Genomic DNA, 27,194 nt, shown 5'->3' with positions numbered 1-27,194 from the left:
TTTATTAAAGGGGTACTCCCAAGAAAAATGTGGAGGGAATAAGGGAAGCAGGGAGGGGTAAGAAAAAGATGGGAATGGGTGGAGGCCTGGCCTGGTGGAGAGGGGTTCTAGACAGGACACCAACAGCATCCACTACCAACATCACTTGTAGCACAAAACATGGAGAAGGCAGCTTGCTGGCCGAGCAACTCACTGAGCACCTCTACCCATTAGGAAGCAGATCAGGTTGTGATCGACATCTGTGCTGTGTGTTCAGCAGCCATGCCCCACCTCAGTTCTCCTTTAGAGAACATCCCTCCTCAATATAAGCTGGGTGACTTGTGACCACTGCTTTTCATCTCTTGGAGTGAGCATATTCCACCCCCCTGGCCAAGTAGAAGGTTCAGGGCCAGGCATAAGACCCACACTGATGCTGGGATTTTGAACAGAAAGTAGGTAGGATATAAGCCAGGGCCATGGGGCCACCACATGCCTAGGGATGAAGGCAACCCAAAGGAACGTCTACTCTGATTTGAAGAGGGATCAACAGAGCCCTGGTCACATTGTTTACATCCCTGGATCCAGCTGGAGCTACCCTGGGCTCTTTCATCACATGAGCAAACAAATTCCCTTTTGTGCTTAAACCTTTTTGAGCTGGGTTTTAGTCTCTTTCTACCAAGAATGGTAACCCACACCATTCTCCTAACTCTTACAGACATTGCACGATTTCCCTGATGCCCCAGAGAATGAGATGGGTGAACTCCATGGAGGCCCGCTGGCCCCCACCACCCTCCTAACCATAATAAAGGTGGACTAAAGTTTACCTCACGTCATCTAATGACAGACTTAAAATTCAGAGTTTGATCGTCTGCTCCTGTCCCCTGGAAAACCATCTAATGTGTCTGCATATGAGCCACAAATCATGACTCTGATGAAAGAAGCCAGTCTTTTCTATAAAGAGGCATTTCCAACAGACGTTGATTAATCTAGTTTCTCATCCTTCTAAGCAAAATAATAGAGAAATCATCATTTTCTGCCTTATCAAACTACACAGATGACTGCTTGGTGACTCCACAAATTTATTGAGTAGTGAAACTGGAAGCAAAGAAGAAATATGCCCTGCGTCCTCAGAAGCACTGAAAGACTTGAGCTGTCAGGACCAAAGCAAGTCTTGCTAAACCAGCCGTGGAAAATCCAAGGCGAGATTGGGAAAGGTAAACACAAAACCTAACAAAATAAAAAAGAACAACTTCTTCTTCAAGGAGACTTCCAGAGTAAACCACGTTAAGTGGGTTTTCTTAGCTTTAATGCAGAGTTACTTAAAATTGACCAAAAAATGTTCCCCATTTCTTAAGTTAAAAAAAATATACATGCATTGAACCTATAATGGAATATTACTTAAATGAATCCAGATTAATTGAAATTAAACACAATGGAACACAACAGATATAGACTAATGAAAAGACTAATAAAGAGCTTTTCCCCCACCAGTTAAAAGCATGCAGTATTCTACTCTACAGAATGAAAAAGGAAAAAAAAAATCACAAAATTTAAAAACCCTACAAATCCAGGAAGCAATTTTTAAAAATATTGTTTTCATATTAAAACATACAAAACCAATTACTTTTCAACCATTAATGCAGGGACTTTTAAAAATCAATAACATATTTAATTTGTTTGGACAAAGATGAATGAGAATACATGTCTTTGGTTCTCAGTATTCTCTCTGGGCTGCCCTTTTGGAATCACTGTAGCAAGTAATTCCTGTTGTTGTTTTCTCGATTAGATTGAACGACTATTAAACCTTCTCTGTTCAACTGTAAACCCTCAACATTTTAAGAAACAATCGAAAGTCAGAGGAATGTGCCTGATTTGCCTCTCAAGAAACAATGTCTAATGCCTAGCAGTTGCCCAGCAAACAGCTACTGAATGCATGGCTGCTTGAAGGAGTGAAGCTATTAGGGCTGGATGAAGTGCAAAGAACAGTCGGATTCGTCAAGGCAATGGGGCAATTAGAGTATATCAGATGATCAGGGCATCAGGGTAAGCCATCAGGAGGGAACAAAAGAAGGCTGGGATGGGACGAGGCAGAAGAGGCGCCCCCCCCACCCAGTGCTCTTCTGCCCTAGGGTGCAGGAGAGTGTTGGCCTCCTGGAATACATGAGAAGTCAGCTTGGAAGAGGATGCTACCAAACCACGGATGAGAAGCCCATGGGCACCTCAAAGCACCCAGGTGGCGAGGTACCTGGGCTGGTGAGAAGCCGGGCGTGCAGAGCACACACTTGTTGGGAGGGGAAGCAGGTCTCTAGGAACAAGAGGCAGTCCCCCCACCCGCCACGCACCATCACATTTCCAAGGTGGCTTCTGAAGGCCTCCTGGTGCGAGGGTACTCAAAGTGGGTGCCCTCCTATATTCTCCCAGGGGGAACGGAAAAGAAGGACATGTTTCCCCGTAATCCATCCACCCCCAAAAGAGCGCTGGCCACACCGGTTTCAGTGTTTGGCTCAAGTGGCCTGGATGTGGGGGTGGTGGATGACAGGGAGAGATGACTCCTTCCTTCCTCCCTCCTGCCCCGTGGCCTCCTGGCAGCCTTTGAAGTAAAGGTCTCAAACTAGCTGACTGTATTTGGGCCCAGATGGGGTATGTGTGCAAGTGCACGTCCGTGCGTGTATGTGTGTTTAAATTAGCACCCTGTAAAAATTGAGAGATTTTATTTAACGTGAAATCTGGGTTCTGCCTTCCCCGTAGAGCTAGATGAATACCAGCCTGCTGGCGTTCTCACCACACAACAGCCAAGGTTATATGATTCAAAGCACTCTTTCAAATTCTAGATATATTTTGTGTAGTGTTACTATCACCCCCATTTTACACATGGGGAAACCGAGGCACAGAAGAGCTGAGACACGTCCCTAGGATGACATGACTACAGGTGGTGAAACTCGGCCGCGAGCCCGAGTGCTTTCCTCCGAGGCCTGTTCCCATAGCCGCTGGAGCACCGCTGCCTCTGCTGGGAGGCTGCTGCCGGCTCGTTCCTCCTGCATCTCTCTGTTAAAACGTTTGCTTATTAACATTTTTCCATGTGCTTTTAAAAAACATGGCTAGTTCTGAAAGAGAACCAGTGTGTCTGCAAGCTGGAGAGGAAGGAACCATCGCACACACTTGGCAAGCGAAGGGTCCGGGAGTCCTGGTCACCGTGCAGCGATTGGGAGCCTGCATTTTGCGGCAGAATCCTGGATTCTGCTTTACATCCCTGCGGACAGAGAGCACCCAACAGAGCCTTCGGCACCTCGTTTTGTCCTTTTTCTTCTTTCACCCCCATCTCTCACCCTGGTCCTGGGAAACTGAAATAATGTCCCCCCTCCGACCTCCTCCAAGGCCCCCTTCCTGCCTCCTCCTGTTCTCAGCTGGGGCTCCTGCCTCCCCTCTTCGTGAACATTCTTACTCTTGCATTTCTGGGTGGCGTTTATGTGAGGGCAGTGAAACATTATCCACAGGCTGGGGTCGTCTGGTGCGGGGGCCGTGACGACAGTCGCTTGCTCAGCGGGGGGTCCCAGCCGATTTCCAGAAGCCAAGGAACTAGGATCAAAACCCTGCTCTCCCTTCCTTCGGCTTCAGCCTGCTCCCTTGGTTCTACCACGGAAACCCCTACGAACATAAAATACATTTGTACCGCCAGGTCCCTGGTATTCAGAGCAGGTGCCCCTGATTGCACGAGTCTGGGGTCCGCCCGCCTCCCCCCCAGACCGACCCCAGGCCGTGCTGCGCCGCGGAGCGAGGAGGGAGCCGGGCTTCGGCGGTGCCCGCGATGGGCGCTAGGGGGCCCCCGCGGAGCTTGGAAGGCGGCTTTGCTGTAAATCCCAGCCCTCTGCGCTTTTTTCCGGGTAATAAATTCACAAGGCTTGTTTTTTAACCCCCACCAGAGGTTAAAATAGTTTCATAAAAAGTTTTGGTAAATTCATGGGTAACTTTTGAGGTTATGTGAGGTTGTTGTCACACACACAAAAAAAAAAAAAAAAAGAGAGAGAAAAACAGAGCCTTTTTTCTCTGCTCCTGCAAGATTGAGGCTTGGCGCCGGCGGGGGCGGAGGGGGCCCGGGCTTTGTGTTCTTCCAGAAGCATCCACGTGGCTAGGCGGCTCTCCAGGCCCCCGGGCGCCCACCCACCGGGGTAGGGGGGTCTCGGGAGCGCCCAGCCAGGGGTCCGCACCCAGCCCGCCGCCCGCCCGGGCACCCTGCAGCCTTCCCGAGGCTTCGCTGAGCTCGACCCCCAGCCCAGCCCAGCCCAGCCCGTGGGGCGAGTGGGGTTCGGGGCTCTGCGTTGATCGCTTCCTGCCATGCCCGGGGGAATAAAGCAAAAGTTAGAGCCCCTGAGTAGGGGTTAAAAAGAACTTTATCAGATTGATAAGCCGGGAGACAGGAGGAGGCAGAAAGAAAACAGCGCAGTTAAGGGAGGGGGCGTCGCACATTAACTATGATTCAGACTCCAATGCACTGAGTTCATTTTTCAATCTGCCTTTAGCTAGGGGGAAAAAAATAAGGAAATTATGGAAAATTGAGAAATAAACATCTCTGAGAGTGCTTTGCACCCGGGGGTGCTTAATGAACACTTAATAATTTCAAACGCTAGTACTTAGAAAAATGGCTTTTGTCCGTTCCCGGCACGCCAGGTGCCTCCTAGCAAAACCGGAAAGCTGAAAATGACTGAAAATGATCGCTAATGTCTATGTGGAGGGTGGTACAAAAATCACTTGTTCATGTCCTTTGGAAGTTAAGGAAATAAGCAAGCCAAAATTTTAAGAGTTTTAGCAAGGGAAAAACCTTGGAACTGAGCTTGCATTTCTTTTCCTCAACGTATGAACTTGGGCAAGACTCCTAATTAGGACGGGGCTGGCCACACATCACCTCCTGACCCCACGGGGCCATACTGAAAATTAGATGAGGAAAAACATTTGGAGGAAACTCTCAAAATGCTACTGCAGGAAGCAATGGTTGTTTTTGGAGCAGATTCCCCATGCTCCCTGCCAGCAGCCAGCAGTGGGGTGAGGGCCAGTGTGAACCATTTACCTAGAGGACGATGGGGTCCCTACAGGAGCACAGTATTGCCAGGGAGGCCTCTGGGACGAGTTGGAGCTTGGAGGATTATTCCAGTTTCGTCATTTTCTCAACCTGGAGGGCAAGTCTCACCCCGGCAGGAAGAGCACCATAGGCATGCATGTAGCACAAACTCAAGGGCCCAGAATGTACTCCCGAATCCCTACGAGCTCCCTGCTGGGGAAAGTATGGACCTGCACCATTCACTGCCTCCCTCCTTTGGCTTGAAGACGTCTTGTCCAGACCTGGGGGGGAAATTCAGTGTATGCTCACCCCTGCCACCTCCCAGCCATGATAACCACACACTGTAAAGTCCTTTGTAGTTCACACAGCACTTTCACAGTCACTGTCTCATGTAACTTGAGCCTCTCCTCAATCTCAAGGGCAAATGAGTCAGGTATTCCTGGACAGGCTTCATGGGGTTCTTGGGCACCAGATTAAATGAATTATGGACTCAGAAACTCCAGCCCCATTCTACAGATGAGGACCTGAGACAATGAGAAGGAACAAATTTTGCCCAAAGAACTAGTAAAAGTCAAGACTCAAACCAATTCCTCTAAATCCAGAAAGCAAAATTATTTATCCTGTACCAGCCTTGGCCTCAAAGGAGGCTGAGAGAGAAAGGGAAACATTAGGCTTTCCAAGGTTAATGGAGTAAGGTGGTTGAGGAGACTTTGGAGTGTCTGGCATCAGAAGGAGCAGATTCTTCTTTAAAAATAACAATAAAAACAGAATTGTGTTCTCAAATTCTAGCTAGATGTTGAGACCCAACCTCTTTCTCTCTGATTAAAAGGGAGGTTAGGAAGGGGTTTAGGCAAGTGTTAAAGATGGAATCAAAACAAGACTTTCTCCATGGCATGATCAAGAGGCTTGAGAGGGAGTTGAGAGGAGAATCGCCTTCCCATTATGAGTCAGTGTCACTGAAGGTGTCTCTCTGTAGCCCCTAAAGTTACTTCTCCCCTAGGTTCCACTCACACCTTAGTTAGAATTAATCCTACAGGCTCATCTGCCTCCAAACCAAAAGGGCCTGGCCCCTTGTGAAGACCAGGCAGCAGGTGGGTGTCGGGGAAACAGACCCCGCAAGGCGCACCTAGTGCCTCCATGATTTTGTTGAGGGTGAGTCTTGCCTTTTGTGTCCCATTTGTAGCCTGTTGAGTTCCATCCCTGAGATCCTCATTTTTCTTCCTGCCTCATCCACTGATTCTATTTGGCTACTGATTCCAGCACGTTGCATAGGAAAATTCCAGAACAAAACTCAGGATTCATTTGTGGCCCTCTGCTGAGAAGGGGGTCTTCCAACCCAAATATGAGAACGGTTTTCAGAAAGTCTTTCAAAAGCAGAACCGTCCCCATTTCAGGTGTGGGATTGAAGGTATGAGAGTTTCTCTCCCTCCCTCTCCTCTTTTCTCTCTCTCTCAACTTTTAACATAAACACATCTTTATCTTTAAAATGCCCATATTTCAACCTTCTCCTTCAATGACTATATCGTCCTACCCACCCACCTGCCCACTGAACCCATCATTAGTGCACTACCTATTGTTGCCTTCCCACCTTCTGTCGGCACAGACATCAGAATTCTAATCATGGCACTCCGTTTCTACAGGAACCTATTAGTGATTGCTAAGGGAAACACTTAGCATTTTAGATAAATAAGTACATAGTAGTTAAGTGCTCCATTCTCAGCAGTTTAGAGTATATGGCAAAAATTCTTTATGATCGAGGGATGAAAGAAGGCATGATAAAGAGTGACGGCCTTCGGTTCTCCCACATGCCCTGCTGACATTCCTTTCTGCAGTGGGGGGCCGAATGGAGAAGCCTTTGGGGTGAGCGTCGGAAGCGTGCCCCACCCCCTGCTATGCTCCTGTTTATGCTAGCACACTCTCCCCTCTCCGCTCCAGCAGGCCTTGTCAGGATCCCTCATTTGGAAGCTTAATCATATCAGCGAGCTCACCGCACTGCATTTGTAATGACTTGTTTACCAGTCTGTGCCGGCTCCCCTTGCCACACTGGGCTCTCCCTAAGGACAAGGGCCATGTCATGTTCTTGTTTGCCTCTCTTCCTGCTCCCACACATTGCCTGGCACAGAACAGGCCCCAGTAATTGCCTGGGACCCTCAGGCCACGTGACTCTCATCTGTCTCACAAAGGTGTCTTGGCCCAACAACCGGTTCCTAAGCTCCTTGAGGTGAGGGCTCAAGCCATCTTCTGTGCCTCTCCTCTCATGGGGCTTCAAAAGACACTCAGTGGCTCACAAATGCATACCTAATTGCATTAAGCCACGAGTAAGATGGTTTCCCCATGTCTGCATGGAGGAAGAGGGGACATCTGCTGTGATTACTTGCCTGACCCCCACTTCTTTAGGGGGAACCATCTCTCAGTTACTCTTTTTATTTTGTATTTTTTATTTTGAGACAGAGTCTCACTCTGTCACCCAGGCTGGAGTGTAGTAGCGCGATCTTGGCTCACTGCAACCTCCGCCTCCTGGGTTCAAGCAATTTTCTTACCTCAGCCTCCCAAGTAGTTGGGACTACAGGTGCATGCCACCACACCTGGCTAATTTTTATATTTTTAGTAGAGAGGGGGTTTCACCATGTTGCCCAGGCTGGTCTTGAACTCGTGACCGCAGGCGATCTGCCCTCCTTGGCCTCCTCTTAATGGCTGTAGCAAAAAGATGGCCCCAACCCAACCCTCAGTACAAGGACAGGTGCAGGACCCATACCTGGCCGCTCAACATCCCCAGTGACAGGGTCAAGGACAGCCACATGACCAAACCAGGCCAGTTAGATTGAGTTTAGGGACTCAGTTATATATATAAAAAAAAAAACGGTCACGCTAACACAAGCATGGAACAGCTGGGCAGGACCAGAGCTGCCCAGAGATGGAGAGAGACGAACACACCCACCTGCAGAGCCTCTGAACCCAGCTGAGCTTGAAGCAATTCTCTCTGTTCTGTGAGATAATGAATTGGGTTCTGTTTGTTTGTCTAAGCCAATTTGAATCAAGCCTGTTTTCCTCACACCCCAAAGAGTCCCTCCTAATACAGGCATGCAGAGTTTAAAGTTCTGCCTCCAGTAGCAACATTTCAAAATAAGATAACCAGGGAATCTGTTTGGGAATAATAAAAGCTTGAAAAAAGAAACACTGCTCTCATATTGGGAGCCCCAGCTTTGTGAGCCTTCTCATTTTATCCCGGGAGTCTGGACTATGGCCCCAAATCCCACCCTAACCCAGGAAGGGCTGAGAAATTCATCTCTCTGGCTTCTGTTTATAATGAGGAATGACAACTCTGCTCAGCCTCTGCCTAAAGCCTCACATATTACTATTTGCTCTCTCAGGCTCCTGGGAGGCCAGGGCTTCTCTGAGCTTTCTGGGAGGTAGCTGAGTAACACTGGGGCTTGGCAGCCTGCAGATCAACTCATCTCTTTTGCAAATTGCTAACTGGGTCTAATGAATTGGCTGGGCACAGAGGAAGGCCTTGATGTCCTTTGCAGTGACAGAGTCCCCCCAGAGCAGGCTGATCCATCGTGCCTCTGCTGAGGAACAAATCTATTAATATTTGGTGAGAATATCAAATTGTGCCCAGTGGACATAACATCTGGTCAAGAGAAACTTACTTCTCTGTGATTTAAAAAAATAAATAAATAAATAAACGAGTCTTATCGTCCCTCCATGTTCTTTTTTTCTACTAGAGAATGCCAGCCTTCCACAGACAGAATGGATAACAGACCCCTAGTGAGAATCAAGGAGGGCTGGAAAGGCCCTCCCATCCACAGGCATAGAAGGTAGCATCTTTTACTCATCCAAGGGGAAAAGAAGAAAAAGTTTTATAAACTGGAGGAAAAGAGAGGTATTTAATATGCTACTGGTAGGGGTATAAACTGGGAAGCAATTTGAAAATGGCTATTAAAAATGTGCAACACAACACTCAAAAGACCCAGCAATTTCTCTTCTTGGTTATTCCCTAGAGCAAACCCTGCCTGGGCTAAGGAGATATAAACAGTGTGTCCAAGGAGCATGATGCAAGTGTGAAACACTGGTGATGACCAAACTCTTCGTTAATAGGAGAATGGCTTCATAAATAAGAGTATTCCCACCCAGAGGGACTCTGTCCCTGCTCAGGAAGTTGAGACAGAGCTACATGTTTTCACAGTGTGGAACCACAAAACATTTTTGAGTAAAAAGAGCAAGTTGTGCAATGAGATGTGCAGTGTGCTGCTGCTGTGTTACACACACACACACACACACACAGAGATGAAGATCTGTCAGATGGACTCCAGACTCCAAACTGTCATTTTACCTGAGGATGGTATTGGGATGGGGTAGTGGTGAAACTGAACATCAGCCTTATCTATTGCATTTTTATGTGTTAAGATAAGTATTATTCATGATTACATGTGTAATTAAAAACTAATAATTAACTTTTTTGCCCCTCTAGGTGGAGCATCACTTTTGCCAAGTTTTTTTTTTTAAGAACAAAGGTGCCCCACCTGTCAGTGGTCTCCTAATCAGTCACCTCATACCCACTCTATTTACCCCAATTCTTGCTCCACTCTGTGTCTAGAGTGATCTTTAGAAAACCTAAATGGGATTATCTGCATAATCCTGTTGTTCTCAGGAAAAAAATTTCAGGCCCCGACTGAGGCCTGAGAAGTCCCGCAGGTGATGCCCTGTTCTGTGAGCCTCCACTGTGCCTGCGCCCGCCCCCCATGCACCTGGTACACTAGCCATCTGTCTATCACGCATTCCATCCTGTGAGCCCCCACTGCACCTGTGCCTGTCCCCCACTCACCCTGGCACACTGGCCATCTCTCTATCATGTGTGTACCACCTCCTCCTGGCACAGGCAGCATGCCCACCATGGGCTCCCAATCAGTGTCCCAGAATCTTAGAAATGCAGGGTTTCCGGGAGCCAGAGGTTGCAGTGAGCCGAGATCACGCCACTGCACTCCAGCCTGGGCGACAGAGTGAAACTCCATCTCAGTCAATCAATCAATAAGAAATGCAGGGATTCAGGCTGCCTCCGAAACTCTTGGCAAGTGCCTCTCACCCTAGCCCAGTGAAGCAGAGAAGGGAAGGCTCTTCCAGGAGGGTCTTTGCAGAATGTTGCCCATGGCCTCTGCAGTCAATTCTGCTGAATTGGTTCAGTGGTTTAAATCCATACAGGTCAAGGCCTTACAAAAATTGAGAAAATTCTAGATGAGACAATGCAAGCCAATGAGGATCCTACTGACAGAAAAAAAGGGGGTATGGCTCTCCAAGAGAGGGGCCCAGGGAAGGGTGTGGGGGTTGGTGGTTATTTTAGGTGATTGATAAGCAAAAAGTTAAATAAAACTGAATTGCACAATGATGAAGCTGTTCTCTCTTCTATTCTCTTTTAATCTTCTGATTAAGGAGAGAAGAAAGTCTCGACTAGGTGCTAATGCATCTTGAATGCTTCCCTAACACTTCCAAATCTCTTTTTAGCAGAAGGGGTATTCCTAGGGCTCATGGACTTCAGCTCACAACAGATTCTGGCTAGAACTTATTTGCCAAAAACATTGTAGGGTTTATATTTTTGCCATGTTCCCTTAATGGCACATAATATTAACTTTTCATTTTCAGTATCGATAAACAGCTTCTCTTGAAATAATTGGACTTAAGTTTTTTTGTAAGTGCACCTAGGAGAAAAAATAAGTAAAGAATCACATAGGTGACATGTAGATGCAACAAAAGTTCTGAAGGTGGCACCTAGATGATTTCGATTTAGGCCTCAGTGCTGATCCCCAGATCAATCATCTGGGTGCCTCTGGGCAAGTCACTGGACAACTCTCTAAGCCTCAGTTTCTCCATCTGCCAAAAGAGGATAAAAGTCACTCATCACAAGTGTGTCCAAGGGAATAAATGCGTATGAGCTTCCTAAATCGAAAGTGCCTCCTGAGTTTAGTTATTGAGAGAGTTTTCTAAAATCTCCATTGGAAATATAGCCCTGAACCTTGCTGTGTTTACTGTTATAAACCATGCCAGCTGCAGGAAATTGCAAAACCATAAACTCAATGTAGTTCTTATCGTTCAATAAAACATCTCCCTCAATCAATAAGACTTCAGATGTGTCATCTGGGCACAGGGCCACGCTCAGCTCCTCTTCACTGTTCCAATTTTAGTCTGTGTACCAGGAGAAGCGGCACGACTTCCAATGTGCCCAGCAAAAGCCCAAATAATTAACCTCAACCACATCAATGTTCTCCATTCAGTTCCGCAAAATGTGTTTCTAAGGAAATATATAAGAGCACTCTTTATACCACGGAATGTTTTAATGTACCCAAGCATTCGAGTAAATAGAACAGGTCTCAGTTAATGGAACTTTTAGCACAGAGGTTTTCAATAATAATAATTTTTTACAAAGCTGATATGTCATCGGCTAGAAAGAGATGTGCAGATAAATATAAAAACAGGGAAAATCTATTTATGAGATAATTTTTTGCAGCCCAAGGGTCAATAACTGTCATATTAGGAGAATGATAATAAGGCTGTATGTTGATGGGCATTAGGATCACAGAGAACAGGATGTCCCAGTTGAAATACAAACAAAATCAATGACGTTGCCTTCATCCCCCTACCTCCCTACATTCTGAATAATAATCATTTCAGATCAGTGACCTCATCAGAAATTGTGTAACCACAACAGAGAATCTTCGGCAGCTTTTGCTTAGGTGGCATCACCCTTCATATGGATGTGTAATTTTCAATTGCTTTTTCTAATGGAAAACTGACACAAGAGCATGTGAGCACATGTGCAGACACACACACACACATACATGCGAAGCTTGTCTTCCTAAGTGAGACTCTAACTGGGAAAATAGTGGGAAGAGCATTTTCAAGACATGATTTGCTGTGAATTTCTCCTTGGGCTAGAAGGGATGGTCTTTGACTGAGTGGCACCAGCTGACTCAAGATGACATGGAGTAGCTGTCCAGTGGAAAACTGCCCCCCAGCTCCTACGCTAGAGTAAGAAAGGCATTCCAAGTGAGAAATGAAACTGCAGCACAGTCCCATCACACATGCATTTAACCTACACCCTGACTGTTGAAGCTCACCCTTCCCTGACCCAAGAAGACACAACTCCACTATCTTGCTTAATCCTCACCATAACAACTCAATCCATTAAGATGTCACAGCAGTTTTAGAGGCTTAATGCTAAAACCAAATGGCACACACCATGCAGTGAAGCAGGGACACGTGGGAATTTTTCTAACCTCTCTTCAGTGGGAGGATTTGCTGTTTATCTTCAAAGCTGCCTGCATGGATGGACGGCCTTTTTTCTTTCCTTCTTTCATCTCAGCAGTCCTCACGCATATTGTGCACGAGAATTTCTGTTCAGAGTTGTATAAACAAATCGTACCCTTATGATAGATTTGCAGGATTCTCAAAGATAATTTTGACAATAGGGATTGTGCCTTGGGGGCCAGCTTTGGAAACAAACCTCACCACCCTTTACAACATGGCCCCACTGTAGTGTGGGAGAGGACGTCAGGTTAAAAGGCATGGAAAGGACATTCGCAGTTCGGTTACTACTTTTACCTCCCCAGAGCTTCCATCCGTAAAACGGAGGTGACATAAGATGACCCCTAAGGTTGAAAATGGTGATTCCATAGAGTTGAATTTTGCGGTTACTCCACTGCCATCCCACTGGTAACCCACTGGATTTTTCCATTATTGACACAACGCACAATCAGAAACCAAGACTCCAAGTGGCATGCTCGCTGTTGTTCATGCTCAAAGAAGATTTGGGGGCTGGTCTTTGCTGGTGCTTTCACCTGAAACTAAGCTTCAGGAACCTCAAGGTAAAGAAACTTATGTTTGTTAAATTGTTCATTCAACAAACTTTATTGAGGACCTGCTACATTGCTAGGCCCCTGGATGCAAACATGGAGGAGATGACCTAGCAGCTTGGTAAACAAGGTCTTCTTTAGTTGAGATCATTGCTACAGGGGAAAGGCCACCTAAAATGAATTCATTCACAATTCATTCGCAGTACCACAATTTCACAGTGAATAGTATTAAGGACTTTGAGAATTTATCTGGAAAAAAGACAAAACCAAAAGTTGTGAAAATAAGCTAATATGCCCACAACGATAAAATAAAAATAAACCTCCATTTTGGAGGTTATAATGGCAAACTATGAGCTAATTGTTAAAAATCAACAAAACTTAGTCAAGTATTGATGAGGACATACATTTTTACATAAAATTGTAGGGTAGACCAATGGACTATTTACCCCGCATTTACTTTAATTGCTAGGTCATCAAGAAGGACTCCCACCCCCCAAAAAAATATTATAGAGCTTTATCAATCTTTCCAAAGACTTCTCTTAAGCCTCTGATATTCAAGTCACTCTCCTAGAGTTATCATCTTTGTCACTTTTCTCTTGTTCATTTGTCACCTAGTCTGATTCTGCCAATGGGTGTGAATCAGCAGGCTGCCAATGGTCTTTTCTATCAATTTCACGAAATGCAACATCTTGAGCACAATTTGCAATTTCACTTAGCAATCAATTTCCATGATATTGCGAAAATTAATCTGAAGGGCATGGATGGATGTGATGGTAGGCAAGGAGAGAGAGAATTGAATGGGGTCTAAATTTACCAGCAGTCAGTCTATTAGGGAAAGTTCTCATGTTCCCACCTAACCAGCCAACCTTATGACTGGAGTGCTCCATAAAGAACATCTGGATTATAAGGTAGATGCCCGTTTTCCCTGGTACATCAATGACTTGATATCTAAGAACTTTCTTACCAATCCCTTCAATGAGACAGCCCCAGTCTATGAGATTAAGTGCACCCCTCAGCCCTGATCCTAAAGCAAATGCGATGAGGAAGGATGTTCTTTAAAACGGCAAAACTTCTGTCCATTCTTAGTCACACTCAGCCTGGGGTGCCTGGGAAATACACCTTAGTTGATATTTAAAAAGAAATTTCAAGTTTCCTGCACCCACTAGCTGGAAACTTGGATGGAATGGACTACCGGATTTAGGATTAGGGAAAAAAGACTCAGTTGTCCGGGCAGTCTCACAGACTCCAATCGATGTACAATCTTACACAGTAGGTCTTTTTCCTTCATAACTCCTCTGGCCTTCTGCTTACAGATGACTTCACTGCCAAGCCATCTGTTAATTCAAATGATTAGAACCATGCTTTTGGAATAGTTTAGGAGAGAGGGAAATTAAACATCTTTTTTAAAAATATTTTTTTAAAAAAATCTCTCTCCATCATCCTCCCAAGTTATTGACAGGAAGTGTCTCCAAAAAATAAAGAAGACAAAATTATCAGTTATCACATCTTATTTCAGTCCCTGGACACAAGTATTCATGACTTCTTATTTCTGAATGTTTTACTGATTCTAGCTGGCCTATAAGGATTAGTATCTAAAGTTTTTCTCTGCCTTTAAATTGAGAAATCCCACCCACCTCCACCTACACAAAGGTCATTCTCAATTTCTTTGTTGGATTCTACCAAGTTTCCCCAAGTTACAGCCCTCTGGGTCACCCAAAACAGATTACCCCATCATTGTCCTGCCATGGAAAACAGGTCATCTCTCCTCAGAAAGAAAAAAACACAGGCACACTCACGAGCACACACACACACACACACACACACACACACACACACAAGGTCAGCTCCCTCACCGAGGACGCAGCTCTGATCTCTCCATCCAGGACGCGCCAGGTCAAAGGAGACTCGAGAAAGTTGTTTGTAAGTGGTGGACCGCCAGGCTCAGCTCTGGGTTCCTTTGAAGTGACAGTGCTTTGTCTTCAAACACCCAGTGCCCTCAGAGTGCCTGTCACTCTACTGTGAAATATCGGTATTGGCAAGTGCTGGTAATAAAACCCCTGTGCCCCTTTGATTTCCAGTGGTATTTATTTTAAAGCATTCTTCCACCCTCCAACTCCATGGTGTCCATCATGATCTGTCAACCCCAGCTTGCTGGTTTGCCCTACTAGCCTTCCCGGTTCCCTCTCTGACACTTCAATAAGGAGCAGGCAGTGATTGATATTCTCTGGGCTAGGGCTTCTACCACATCCTGCAGCTCACAGCTGCCCTGCAGTGGACATTCTCCATGTCCTTCCTAATTGCTGGAGAGGAGGGCCTTTGAAAATGGGAGCCAGGGACCTAGGCCCCTAGTTCAACTGGATGCTCAAATAACAAACATGAAAGCATAGATATTTGTCACCATTCCAGGCTGTTGCTGGGGCCTTATTACCTATGTAAGGGGATGGGGTGGTGGAGCTGTGTTCCCAGCAGGAATCTGAGCTATGGAAAGCCACTTGTTTCTTAGATCTATATTCAGGTTTTGTTTCTGAATTTTTTTTTTCTCCTTGGATTTGGTTTTATTCACCATTCATTGGTGCCCCCAGTTTGCTCTTGGGATTTAGGTGTGAAGAAAGCAATGAAATGCTGATGTTGAAACAGGATGTTTATGGAAGTGGGATTTCCCCCACATGGAGGGAGCTCAGGATCTCTGGGACTCCTCCATTAGTCCATGGGGTGAGTGTGCAGGACCCTTCCCTGAGGCTGAAGGGAAGAAGGGGTGAAAGGGCTTTTCATTCTGGGCTCTCTGCTCACACTGAGGCCCCCAGGGTCACCATGAGCATGCAGGATAAGCTGCAGATGAGGCAGGGGTGCCAACTTCCATGGAACATGTTGGGAACTGTGTCCCCTGTGGAGGGGGAGAGAGGAGCAGGTGTCCCTGCTGCAGCTGACACAGCCTCATGCTCAGGGCCAGCGTGTGAGCCGGACAAGTCAGGCCACAGACGGATTTCAGCTCCAACAAACACAATCCTCACACATGGCGGCTCCACGGAGCCCCATCCCGCCGGCCACTGGGCTTTCTTCCTGAAGGGAAGCCAGTGGGCCCCATAGCTATCAGCATCGAGGCTACCCGTGGTCACTTGGACAACTATTCCCCCAAGTGTGGAGCATGTCCTGCTGGCAGTGGCCGGGGCAATTCTGTTTTAATTGTATTAGGTTTATAATAGAACTTTCCTGCAAAAATGATTTACAAACAATGAGAGCCCAGATGATGTGCATTATTGTGCACTGAGTGTCCGTGTGTGTCCCTGCCTTTTTTGTTTACAAACACATTTTAAGGCCACTTCTGTTGGTTCACAGATAGGATAAAACCTGGAAGGATGGTTGAATAGTGGCCCTGAGGTCCTAGTCCATGGAACCTGTGGATGGGTATGATCTGAGTTAGAAAAAGGGTCTCAGAAGCAGTAATCAAATTAAGGATCTTGAAATGAGATAAGCCCACGTTTAGTGAGGCTCCTAAATCCAATGACAAGTGTCTTTATAAGAGAAAGACAGAAGAAGATATGACCCACAGTGACACAGGGAGAAGTCCACATGAAGATGTAGGCAGAGGCCCCAAGACGTAGATGAGGCAACAAACCAAGGAAATAGCTGGAGGCCCCAGAAGCCAAAAGAGGCCAGGAAGGATCACCCCTAGAAAGTCCAGAGGGAGCATCAGCCTCTCTTGGCCTCCAAAACTGGGAGAGAATCCAGTTTTACTGTTCAAAGCCACCACCTTTGTGGCAATTTCTTACAACAACCCTAGGAAACTGATACAGGTGACACCCAAGTGGAGACACTGTCATCAATGGCTGTCCCACATCTTCTGGGGGCCCAGCATGTGCCCAGCCCACCTGCACTCTATCTGAACTCCCCATGTTCCCTCTTCTTGACCCTGAGACTTTATCCACTCAATCCCCAGTCCAGAAAGTCTCTGTCTGTTCTCCCTACATCCAGATTTCCAAAAGAACCCCCATCTTTCCAGAAAGAGCCTCCTTTTTGTGTTCCTCCCCCAACACTAATGAGATGACCTCGTCCTCTGCTGAACAACAAGAAAACACTCATTACCCACATGCACACTCACGGGCACTCAGCATGTGCTAACTGTCATGCACATGTGTTTATAATGCTGAGCATATGATGATACTTGGTCATCCGTGCTGGAGTCTGCAAGGCATTGCTGCACCTTGAATCTCACACTGACAGACCATCGCCATCCTAGACAGACAGACACGAGATGTCCCGGGGAAGCAAACAGATCTGCCAATGTCGTTCCCGGTGGCATCTGAGCTAAGGGGTGGACAGCGGGTCAGTCTGTCTGTCTTTGTCCTGCACCACATTTATCGAGACCAGGGGTCACCTTAGTTCCCCTCCCTGTCACAGTGCCGAGTCCAGTGCCTGGGGAGCTAAGCAGGGAGGCTGACAGGGAGTTCCAGGAGCAGCTCCATTTGGCTGTCCTGAAGGTGCTGGGAAGAGAGCTGGTGGTAAGCTCCTCCATGGGGGCAACTGGCAGAGCTCTGGCTGATTCTGTTGGATTCCACCAATGACCATCAGAACCTCCCAGGTAGCGGGGGCTACCAGCTCTCTGCCAGCGTCTCAGCAGGGGTTCCATCCAAGCTCTACCCCATAAAGGAAAATTCAAGAACTGGAGCTGATGGGGGCAAAAGTGAGGGAAGAGTCCATGGGAACAGGGAACGAGGAGTCAGCCAGCAAGTACCATGACCCCCGAGGCTCACTTCGTACTTGGAGTTCCCGTGCGTCTGGAAGTCACCCACACACACACAATTCTGTGCACAATTCCCAGGTACCCTGAGTTGGCACTTCAGAGGGTGCTGGGCTGGACCTGGATTCCCAGCTGTGGGTTATACATTGGAAAACTCTTAAGGAGAGACGAGGGGCATCCACAGGGCACCTGGAGAGCACAGAGGTGACATCGATGGCACCTGTGCCTGTCACAGGAAGGCCCAATGAGAAAGCAGAGAGTTACATGGTCCCCTGGCCTTTGCATGGGGGAGACATCCTCTTGTCCTGGTGGTACAGATCAGCATTTAGCCCTGAGATGCCCTCCATGGGGCGTGGCATATCAAGCACAGCCCAATGGGCAATTTCGCTGGATACAGAGGAGGGAGATGGAGGTGAGGTTGATAGCCACAGATGAGGAAGAGAGCTCAGAGCCAGTTTCTTGATGGAATTTCCACCTACCCAACCCCCTGCATCCCAGCCTCTCCCACATGGGGGAGGCTTGACCCTTGACCTTCCTTAACAAAAACAACCTTTCTTCTTCAACAACTGGCCCCAACTGTAAGATGAATTCTTGCCTGGATTTAAATTCTCTCTGGGAAACAAGACTACTCCATGTCCTTGCCTACCCTGGAAGACTTTGGGGGTTGGGGAGCAGAGGTGTGGGGAGAGCACTCAAGTGCCATCTGCCTGTAGGGGGCACTGGAGCTACACAAAGGTGGAGGCAGAGTTGCCCCAGCAAAGGATCCCCCAGGGCCAAAGACCTCAGGCATGAGACAGAGCCAAGGGTTAGCTCTTGAGCCAAACAGACAACAATGAACCATAGAAGGATGGTAATTCAGGCACTGCTGGCCAGATGGGACCCTGCAGCATTTCCCACAGGGTATTCATTTTTCCCAATCAACAATCAAGCAAGGCTAAGGCTGAGCTCCTTAATGCTGGGGAGAGGGGAGAAAGGAAGAGGAAATTGAGGTCCAGAGAAGTTGAGCCATTTGCCCCGGTTGCCCAGTGATTGCAGCTTAAAATAGCCATTTTTCCAGGAAGCAGCCCCACTTAGTTCGCCTTTTATTTATTTCCAAGCATGGTGAAGAGTGTGCCTCTTACCGCTTCACATGTAAGCAATGTACCCTGCAGCCTCACATAACTACTCATCTTTCTATTTCACATGGGCTCTCAAGCCCATCCACAGACCCACTTTAGCTTTACAATGACCCTGCAGAGAGAACTGAGTGAGCTTTCTTTTTAGAAATAGTGAAAGTAGAGGCACCAAGAGCTGTGATTCATGTTCTCCTGGGTCCTGGAGGGAACCTGCACCTGGTTCAGAGCTTGGCACAGGTGGCCAGTACTCAAGGATATTGGTGACTTCTCAATATTGAATTCTCCGTCTTCTACCGCATGCCCTCCCCACTAGTTTAGGGTCGCTTTGATTGTCTCATAGACGTCATGTCTCTGTTACTCTCCCTTTTGGGCCTGACCCCTGTGGCACTTGGGGCTGACTCCTGCCCGTCCCAAATCCCCAGTGTCTATGCCTTGGGCGGGTGCCTTCGAGTGCCCAGTCTGGATGCACCTCCAAAGAGAGCATTACCTGCTATTTCTGAAGAGGTCTGCCCAGGGGTCCTGCATGGCTTCAGTCCCTCAAGTGCGGGAGGGTGGCGGCTTCTTCTTCGCACCCAGGTTGGTGTGCGAAGTCTACTGGCTCTCAGCTGAACACAGCTCTGCAAGAAATTCCCTTTGTACCTGTAGAAGAGAGAAGCATGCTTGCAGTAACCAGCCTGGAGAGCACATGCCTGGAAAAATCTGGAAAGTCACTGTGGGGTGCCCAGGAGAACACGGGGCTCAACCTCTAACTAGCTGGTCAGCTCTGAGCAACTCCTGATCCCTCCATACCTCATCCCCCACCTCCCCAGGATAATGCGCCTAGCTTCAGAGGTTGTTGTAGGAACTAAATGAGGTGGTCACAAAATGCTTCCCAGGATGCTTAGTCATAGCAAGGGCTTAGTCAAGGATAGTTGCTGCAATTAGGTTTTAAGCTATGTGGTCTTGACTACTTTCTTCACAGACTGTCCAACAGTTTATTCTTCAATGATGGAAATGTTCTGTAATCTGCATTGACAAATACAGTAGCCATTAGGCCCATGTAGCTATTGTGCATTTGAAATGTAGTTAGTGTGTCTGAGAAACTGAGTCTTAAATTGTATTTCACTTTAATGAATTTAAATAGCCACGTGTGGCTAGTGACCACCGTACTGGACAGCATTCTTCATAGACCTTCCATCTGGAGGAGCCCTACTGGATCATCTGATTTATTTGTCTTCAAATAAATTTTCTTCAAATAAAATGTATTTGTCTTCAAAACAAAGTATTCACATCTCAGAGGGATGTGATGAGGGTAGAGAAAGAAAAACACTAGAGCTTCTATTTATATTTATTTTCATCTAGTCTTTCTTATTTGTGACCACCATATTGGACAACATTCTTCATAGACCTTCCATCTGGAGGAGCCCTACCAGATCATCTGATTTATTTGTCTTCAACACGAAGTATTTACATCTCAGAGGGAAGGCATGATGACAGTAGAGAAAGAAAAACACTAGAGCTTCTATTTACATTTATTTTCATCTAGTCTTTCTTATTTCTATTGTTTCATGTCCTTTCTTGTTTCTATTGTTTCGTGTCATAGAGCAGAATATATGTATAATTTGTAAATGAACAAATACACATTTAATAGGTGCAGGCTACAAATTATTTTACTAATAGGAATGTACAACCACAAACAGGCCATCAACCTAGTATAGCACCCCCATTATATAGGCAAAAGAATGAGATGAAGAGCCAGGCCTGCAATATGCCTTAAGCTCATTTAGAAGATCTTTGCACTGCTTCTAACTGCCTGGTCAAGCCACAAGTAATCCCTTCCCTTTACAAGCCTCAGTTTACAATATTTCTACTCCACAGTGCTCCTCAGAACCGGCTATTTTCCTTTCTCATTTATCTGAGCCACCGCCAAGATCCAGCCGCAGTCCCCTAATCACCAGGGCCGCTCACAGAATTTTAAATAAGATCTACAGAATGCAGTATCCTCTTGGGCACTGGTTTTTCCTGGCAGCAACAATGAGAAAGTGACATTTTGTTCATCTTTTCCGGCCTCTGTGTTTGGGAGAAGCTCCCCTCAACTGGGCATGATTGCCTCCCCTGTCTGGGGCAGGAGCTGTCATTCCCCGGCTTGGGGGAGGGGAGGTTAGTTTGGTGGGGGAGGCAGTGGTGGCTGGTTTGTTCTTTGAAGCAGTTGTCAAGAACACAGGTTCCTGAAAGAGCTGTCTGAGCCAGGGTGGGGAGCGACAAACCCCTGAACCAAATCCTGCAGGGCCTGGGTGGAGAGAGATTTCAAAGTGCAGAGACAAAGGGAGGAAGGAAGGGGTGGCACATGGAGAGAATTCTTCTTCCACCTGCTGCTGGGTCACCTTTGCGCAAGTCAGTGGGTGGCTGCCACACACTTGCAGGTGTTAAGAACGGCACAGTTTGAACTGCAGGGAGGTTTTACTTTCAGAAAATTAGCAAGCGGGGGTCTTTCTCCTCAAGCAAAATAACAAGGAGAGGGCTAGGAAAGGCCCCGCCTCTGAATTCGCACTTCATCAAGGTGGAATTTCAAACTTTTTGCCTTCGAGAACAGCCCAAGTGGACCTTGGCAATGTCTTCAAAGGACTGTTTAGTTTAGTCATGGGCAGGGTACGTTTCTCTCTCTCCTGGTTCTCCCAAAACGTTCTGTGTGCAGCCCCTCCTGGAGAAGCAGCATCCTGGCTTAGGAAGGTTTTGCAAGCTCATCTCCATCACCAGCCATGCAAGTCCCCTCAAGGTGTGGCCAGTGCTGTTGGGGCCCCATCCAAGGACACTTTCGTCAGGCTGCACCTCCGCACCCGGCTGTGAGGGTGATACACTCGTCACCCCCTTGCCACCTTTGTCAGGCTCTCTCAGGGAAGGACAGTAGACCCAAGGAGTGGGTGTTGCAGGTGTACACAGCCCACTCCACACACATTCCTTTCTGGGGCGAAACTATGAGATCTGACGTGCTATTTCCCTCACTTTCCTCTCTTGACCCCACAGAGAAGAACAAAGCAAAGAGAAGAGCAGTGGAGGTGTGGATGGCAGAGCCTCTGTGTCCTGCTAAGCAGGACCTGGGACTGCTGTCCAAGCTCTGGGGCTGTGGCCAACGTGACAAAGAGTCTCAGCCACGTGTGGTGGGGGCCACATGCAGCAGAGGCCACGTGGACTCAGGGCCACATCTGTAGGTCTTTGTCTTTACCTCACTGCAGAGATTGTGCTCTCATTTCTGAGAGTGCTATCTCATTGAATAAGTAAATTGTGTGATGACTAAAGTGAATAGACACATGGCTTAGACAGATAAACATCCGCTCCATAAGGAAAAACACTATCTGCTAATAGAATTGCATTCTCAAAGCCCAGGATTTTTTTTCTTCTCCACTCTCCCCTTCAATGACTAATGTATATTTTAGGGTTTTATAGAGTGCCCTTCTCCCATACAACCTGCAATCTTCTCCTCGCTCATTTCCATTCACTTGGGGCTTCACAATTCATTGTTCCATTTGTTGGAAGCTTCCTAGGAACAAGTCTCTGAATGTTTCATGCTTCATACAGCACGGTACACAGTTATAAATTAATCAATAAAATCTAATTCCATGATCCCGCGCTTGCTTTGGGCAAGGCGGGGAGGTATTTTGTGAGTGCTCCGGATCTCTATGCCTCTAGTTAATGTCAGGGCAATTAGGCTTCTGAGTATGAATTTTCTGCGTTTTTCCATTTCCACTCTGGAAGTGGATCCTGCATTTTCTAATCTCTCTTCTTTAACTCATGTAGTTTTGTTAATGAAAACAACCATTTTCATTACAGTGTGGTATTTGCAGTTGGCAAAAAACATAGAGATGAATGAAAGCAGAATGAAAGGCCCTGAAAAAAACTTCAAGTATAAACGGGAAGCTAAAATTTAACATGTAAGTGGGCAAAAGTGGATTAATGCAGGGGTCTGCTTGATTTTTATGCAAAGGTCCAGCTAATAAATATTTTAGACTTTGTATGCCACAGACAATCTGTGCCACGTATTCTTCTTCTGTTTTTATATGGATAAGCTTTTAAAAATATAAAAACCAAGCCAGGCATGGTGGTGCATGCCTGTACTCCCAGCTACTCCAGAAGCTGAGGCAGGAAGACCACTGAGGCCAGGAGTGTGAGGCTGTGGTGTGCTATGATCACACCTGTGAATAGCCACTGCCCTGCAGCCTGGGCAACATAGTGAGACCCTGTCAATCAAATATATATGTATATAAATAATGCGTTGCTCATGGTTAAAATAAGTTAAAAACCATATTTAACCCGTGGTCCATAGTTGTCTTTATAAACAAAAATAAAAATAAATCCTTCTATATATATGAATTCATATAAGAAGAAAACATAAGATAACATATCTGCATATTTTTGAAAGTAGGAAATTGAGAGTAAAGAAAGATTTCTTAGATATACCAAAAAGTCATAACCATAACGGAAAAGACAGCCCCATTTGACTACATCAAAATTTACGAATTCTTAATGAAAAAACCATCATTATCAAGGTTAAAAAATAAGAACTCCATTTCCAACAGCACAGTGGACTCAATACTCTGACTGATTACCACCAAATTTATCCTTATACTGAAAACAATTAAAAATGCGGCGTAAAATGTAAAAATTTTTTAAACTTATATTTAAATTTATGTATGTTCTGATTAAAAGATAAGAAATAGTTCAAAGGCAAAAACCAAGTGAGAGCTGCGCCCTGGAAAAGTGAGATTGCTTTCACTTTGAGGAATCTGCCAAACCAGATGAGGATGACCTTCCCATTTTCATGCTCTGGTGCAGCTGCAGGTACAGGACTCAAAGCCCAGAATGTTCTTCAGTGAGAGGCACGTGGAAGACCCAACCTCCTTTCCTGCATAAAGCTGAGACCTCTGAAAGGCATACTCTCAGTATGTGGGTGAATTAGAAATAAATACTCCCTACCCCCACCACCTGCCCGGGGAACATAACAACAAACAAACGAGCACCCCCAGGCACCCAGTGGAAGCAAAACAAATATTTATTGGAGGAATCCACCTTCAACCCACATCTCAAAGTTCCAAAAATATCAACTCACAGTCAAAAATTTTAACACAAACAAGGAAATAAGTTAACATATGTGAGAGCAAATATATAAAACAGAGTCAGATGTGCCAAGACTTCATATGTTGTCATTGTCAGATGCAAAACATTAGATGTGTTTTTTTTAAAAAAAAAAAAAAAGATTGAAAATAAGAGTCAAGTGCAAGAGACTATAAAATGATCAAGCAAATTAAAAAAATAATTAAATAAAACTTTTTGGAAATAAAATATAATTCACATCAACAATTGAACTTAAACTTTAGCAGACCAATAAAAGTAGGGGAGATCAACTAGGAGGCACTGCAATAGGCCAGGGACTTCTGACCAAGACTTTGCAAAAGTAACCAGATTTACCATCCCAAGTAAAAAACTGAAAAAAGATACAAAACAATAGTGTTCAGGGCATTGGACATTGAGCAATAAAGGCAGTGATCCATGAAAGAAGAGAAACAGATGAGGTAAGCCTGATGACACCTCAACTTATTGATGGAGAAATTTTCCAGGTCTGGAACCATTTGTTGAAAAGACTATACTTTTTCCGCTGAATTTCCTTTGAGCCTGTATGAAAAATCAATTGACCACAGCATGGTCTATTTCTGTATTCTCTATTTTGCTCCATTGATCTTTGTATCCATTTTGATGCAAATACCACACTCTTTGGAATACTTTAGCTTTATAATAAGTCTCAGAGTCAAGCGGCGTAATCAAGTCAGTGTGGTATTTGCATTGAAACAGACAAATAGATCAACAAATGATGCTGGAACAACTAGATAAGATATCCACATACAAAAATAAGAACTTCGATCGATACATCACACCATATGTAAACACTAAGTGAAAATGAATTATAAACCTAAATATAAAACTTAAAAGTATAAAACTTTAGAGAAAAATTTAGAAGAAAAGCTTTGAAGCTCTGTTTAGACACACTTTTTAAAACTATGACACTAAAAACATAACAAAAAAAGGTAAATTAAATATCATCAAAGTGAAAGACAGTTGCTTTTTAAAAGATGCTACTAAAAGAATAGAAAGATAAGCCATAGATTGAAAGAAAATAGTTACAAATCACATCTCCGATAAGGAACTTATAATCAGAGTATATTAAAAAAATTCTCAAAACTCAATAAGAAAACAACCCATTTTTGATGCGCAAAAGATTTGAAGAGACACTTCGCCAGAGAAGATATACAAATGCTAAATAAGCACACACAAAAAGATGCTGAATATCATCACTTGTTAGGGAAATGCAAATTCAAACTATAAAGAGATACCACTACATAACTATTCAAATGACTAAAACTAAAAAAAATTACCATACCAAGTGTTGGCAATAATGTAGAGAAATGGAACTCTCATACTCTGATAGTGGAGATGTAAAATAATACAACCACTTTGGAAAACAATTTGGCAGCTTCTTTAAAAGTTAATTATACATCTACCATATGATCCAGGCTTTTCACCTCTAGGTATTTTCCCAAGATAATTTAAAGCATATGTCCATACAAAGGTTTGCATATGAATATTTATAGTCATTTTATTTGTAATAGCCCCAAACTGAAACAAACCAAATGTCTATCAACAAGTGAACATGTATACAAATTGTGACATACTCACTCAACGGCATACTAGTTAGCAATAAAAAGGAATGTGTTCTTGATAAACACAACATGGATGAACCTCAAAATAGTAATACTGAGTGAATAAAGCCAGGCAAAAAAAAGAGAGCATATATTGTATGATTCTGTTTCTATAAAATTCTAGAAAAGGCAAACTATCCTATGTGACAGAAAGCACATCAGCGGTTACCTGGGGATGGAAGGACTTCAGGACGGGCAGAAGGGAGGAATTACAAAAGGATAGGAGGAAACTTTTGGGCTTGACAGATATGTTCATGATCCTGGTTATATTGTTTCACAGGTATATATATATGTCAAAATTTATTTAATTGTATGTTTTAAATATGTGCAATTTATTAAAATTTAATTATACTTTAATAAAGCTTTACAAAAAATAGTAGATTAAAAAACTGGTAAAATTTTAAAGACAGATTTGAACAAAGTATCCAGATTATAGCACAGAGAAACAAGGTTATTAAAAGTATTAAGAGACATGAAAGATAGAAAAGGACTAATATATATTATTTCAGTATTTCAGAAAGGAAGGAGAGAGAACAGGACAGAGGCAATATTTGGAGAATGATCGCTAAGAATTTTTTACAGAGAAACACCAATCCACAAATCAAAATAGCCCTGTGGATTCCTAATGGAACAAATAAAAAGCAACATACATCTATATACATCAAAGTAAAACTATGGAACACCAAAGGATAAAAGAAGATCTTAAAGGTAGCCAGAGATAAAAGACTTTCAAAAGACAGATGAGTAGTCTAACAGCTGGCTTTCTTTACCACAAAATGGAAGCTGACAGATAGTGCAATGGTAGCTTTGATGTGCTGAGAAAATAACAGTCAACCTAGAATTGTGTACCCAGCAAACTATTTTTCAACAACAATGATGAAATAAATATATTTACAGAGTAATAAAAACTAAGAGAATTTTCTTCTCTAATAAAGGAAATTCTAAAGAATATGATTTAGGTAGAAGAAAATAATCCCAGAAGGAAGATCTGACATGCAGAAACAAATGAAAAGACAAGAGATGGGCAATTATGTGGGTACATATAAATAAAGGGGCTTAAAAAGACAAGTAATAGACTTGGAAACATATTTGCAGTATATATAACAGGCAAATAATACATACAAATCTAGGATATATATAGAATCCTATAAATTATATTCATCACTTAAAAAATCTGATAACGACAAATATTAGGAAGCATATGAATGAAGGGCAAACTCTTACTCATGGATGAGACACTCTACAGCAATCAGAATGAGTGAATTTGATCAGTATGTCCTGACACGATGAGATCTTCAAAAACACAATGTTGACCTTAAAAATCAAGCTGAAGAATGATAAATGATAAATAACTATGATACTTTTATGTGTACTTTAAAGACACCAAACAATATTATATATTATTGGTGATTTGCAAAGTATGAAAACACAGATTGATATGATTTGTGCCAAATACATAAAACAATATAATAATCTTTTAAATTTTTCTTTTCTATATATTGTTATATAACATTTAAGGTAATATTTTACTTAGAAGAGAACTGTATCATTCTCTGTGAGCTAAGGACCATAGAGCAATCTCTGCTACAGTATTTCATTTTCTGTAGAACATTAAGACAACTGAAATTAAAGTGGGAAAATGAATCAAGAAGTAGGCTTCCTTCTTGAGGAGAGAACACAAGGGTTACGTGATAGATAGATAGATAGATAGATAGATAGATAGATAGATAGATAGAT

General features: G+C 44.5%; 1 protein-coding gene across 3 annotated transcripts in view; it reads right to left on the bottom strand.

The window, feature by feature from the left end:
• Positions 1-27,194, bottom strand: part of ZNF831 (zinc finger protein 831) — a 135,723-nt gene that overhangs the window by 32,631 nt on the left and 75,898 nt on the right. For all 3 annotated transcript variants that reach the window (XM_054674870.2, XM_003317033.5, XM_063802687.1), the window contains one exon: positions 19,217-19,368. In XM_054674870.2, coding sequence (XP_054530845.1) covers positions 19,217-19,368 — 152 coding nt within the window. The remainder of the gene's footprint in view (positions 1-19,216; positions 19,369-27,194) is intronic.

This window comes from Pan troglodytes, chromosome 21 (genome assembly GCF_028858775.2).
Source record: "Pan troglodytes isolate AG18354 chromosome 21, NHGRI_mPanTro3-v2.0_pri, whole genome shotgun sequence".
Taxonomy (NCBI): domain Eukaryota; kingdom Metazoa; phylum Chordata; class Mammalia; order Primates; family Hominidae; genus Pan; species Pan troglodytes.
The sequence above is the reverse complement of the archived record's forward strand: the minus strand, read 5'-3'. Positions and strand labels throughout refer to the sequence as shown.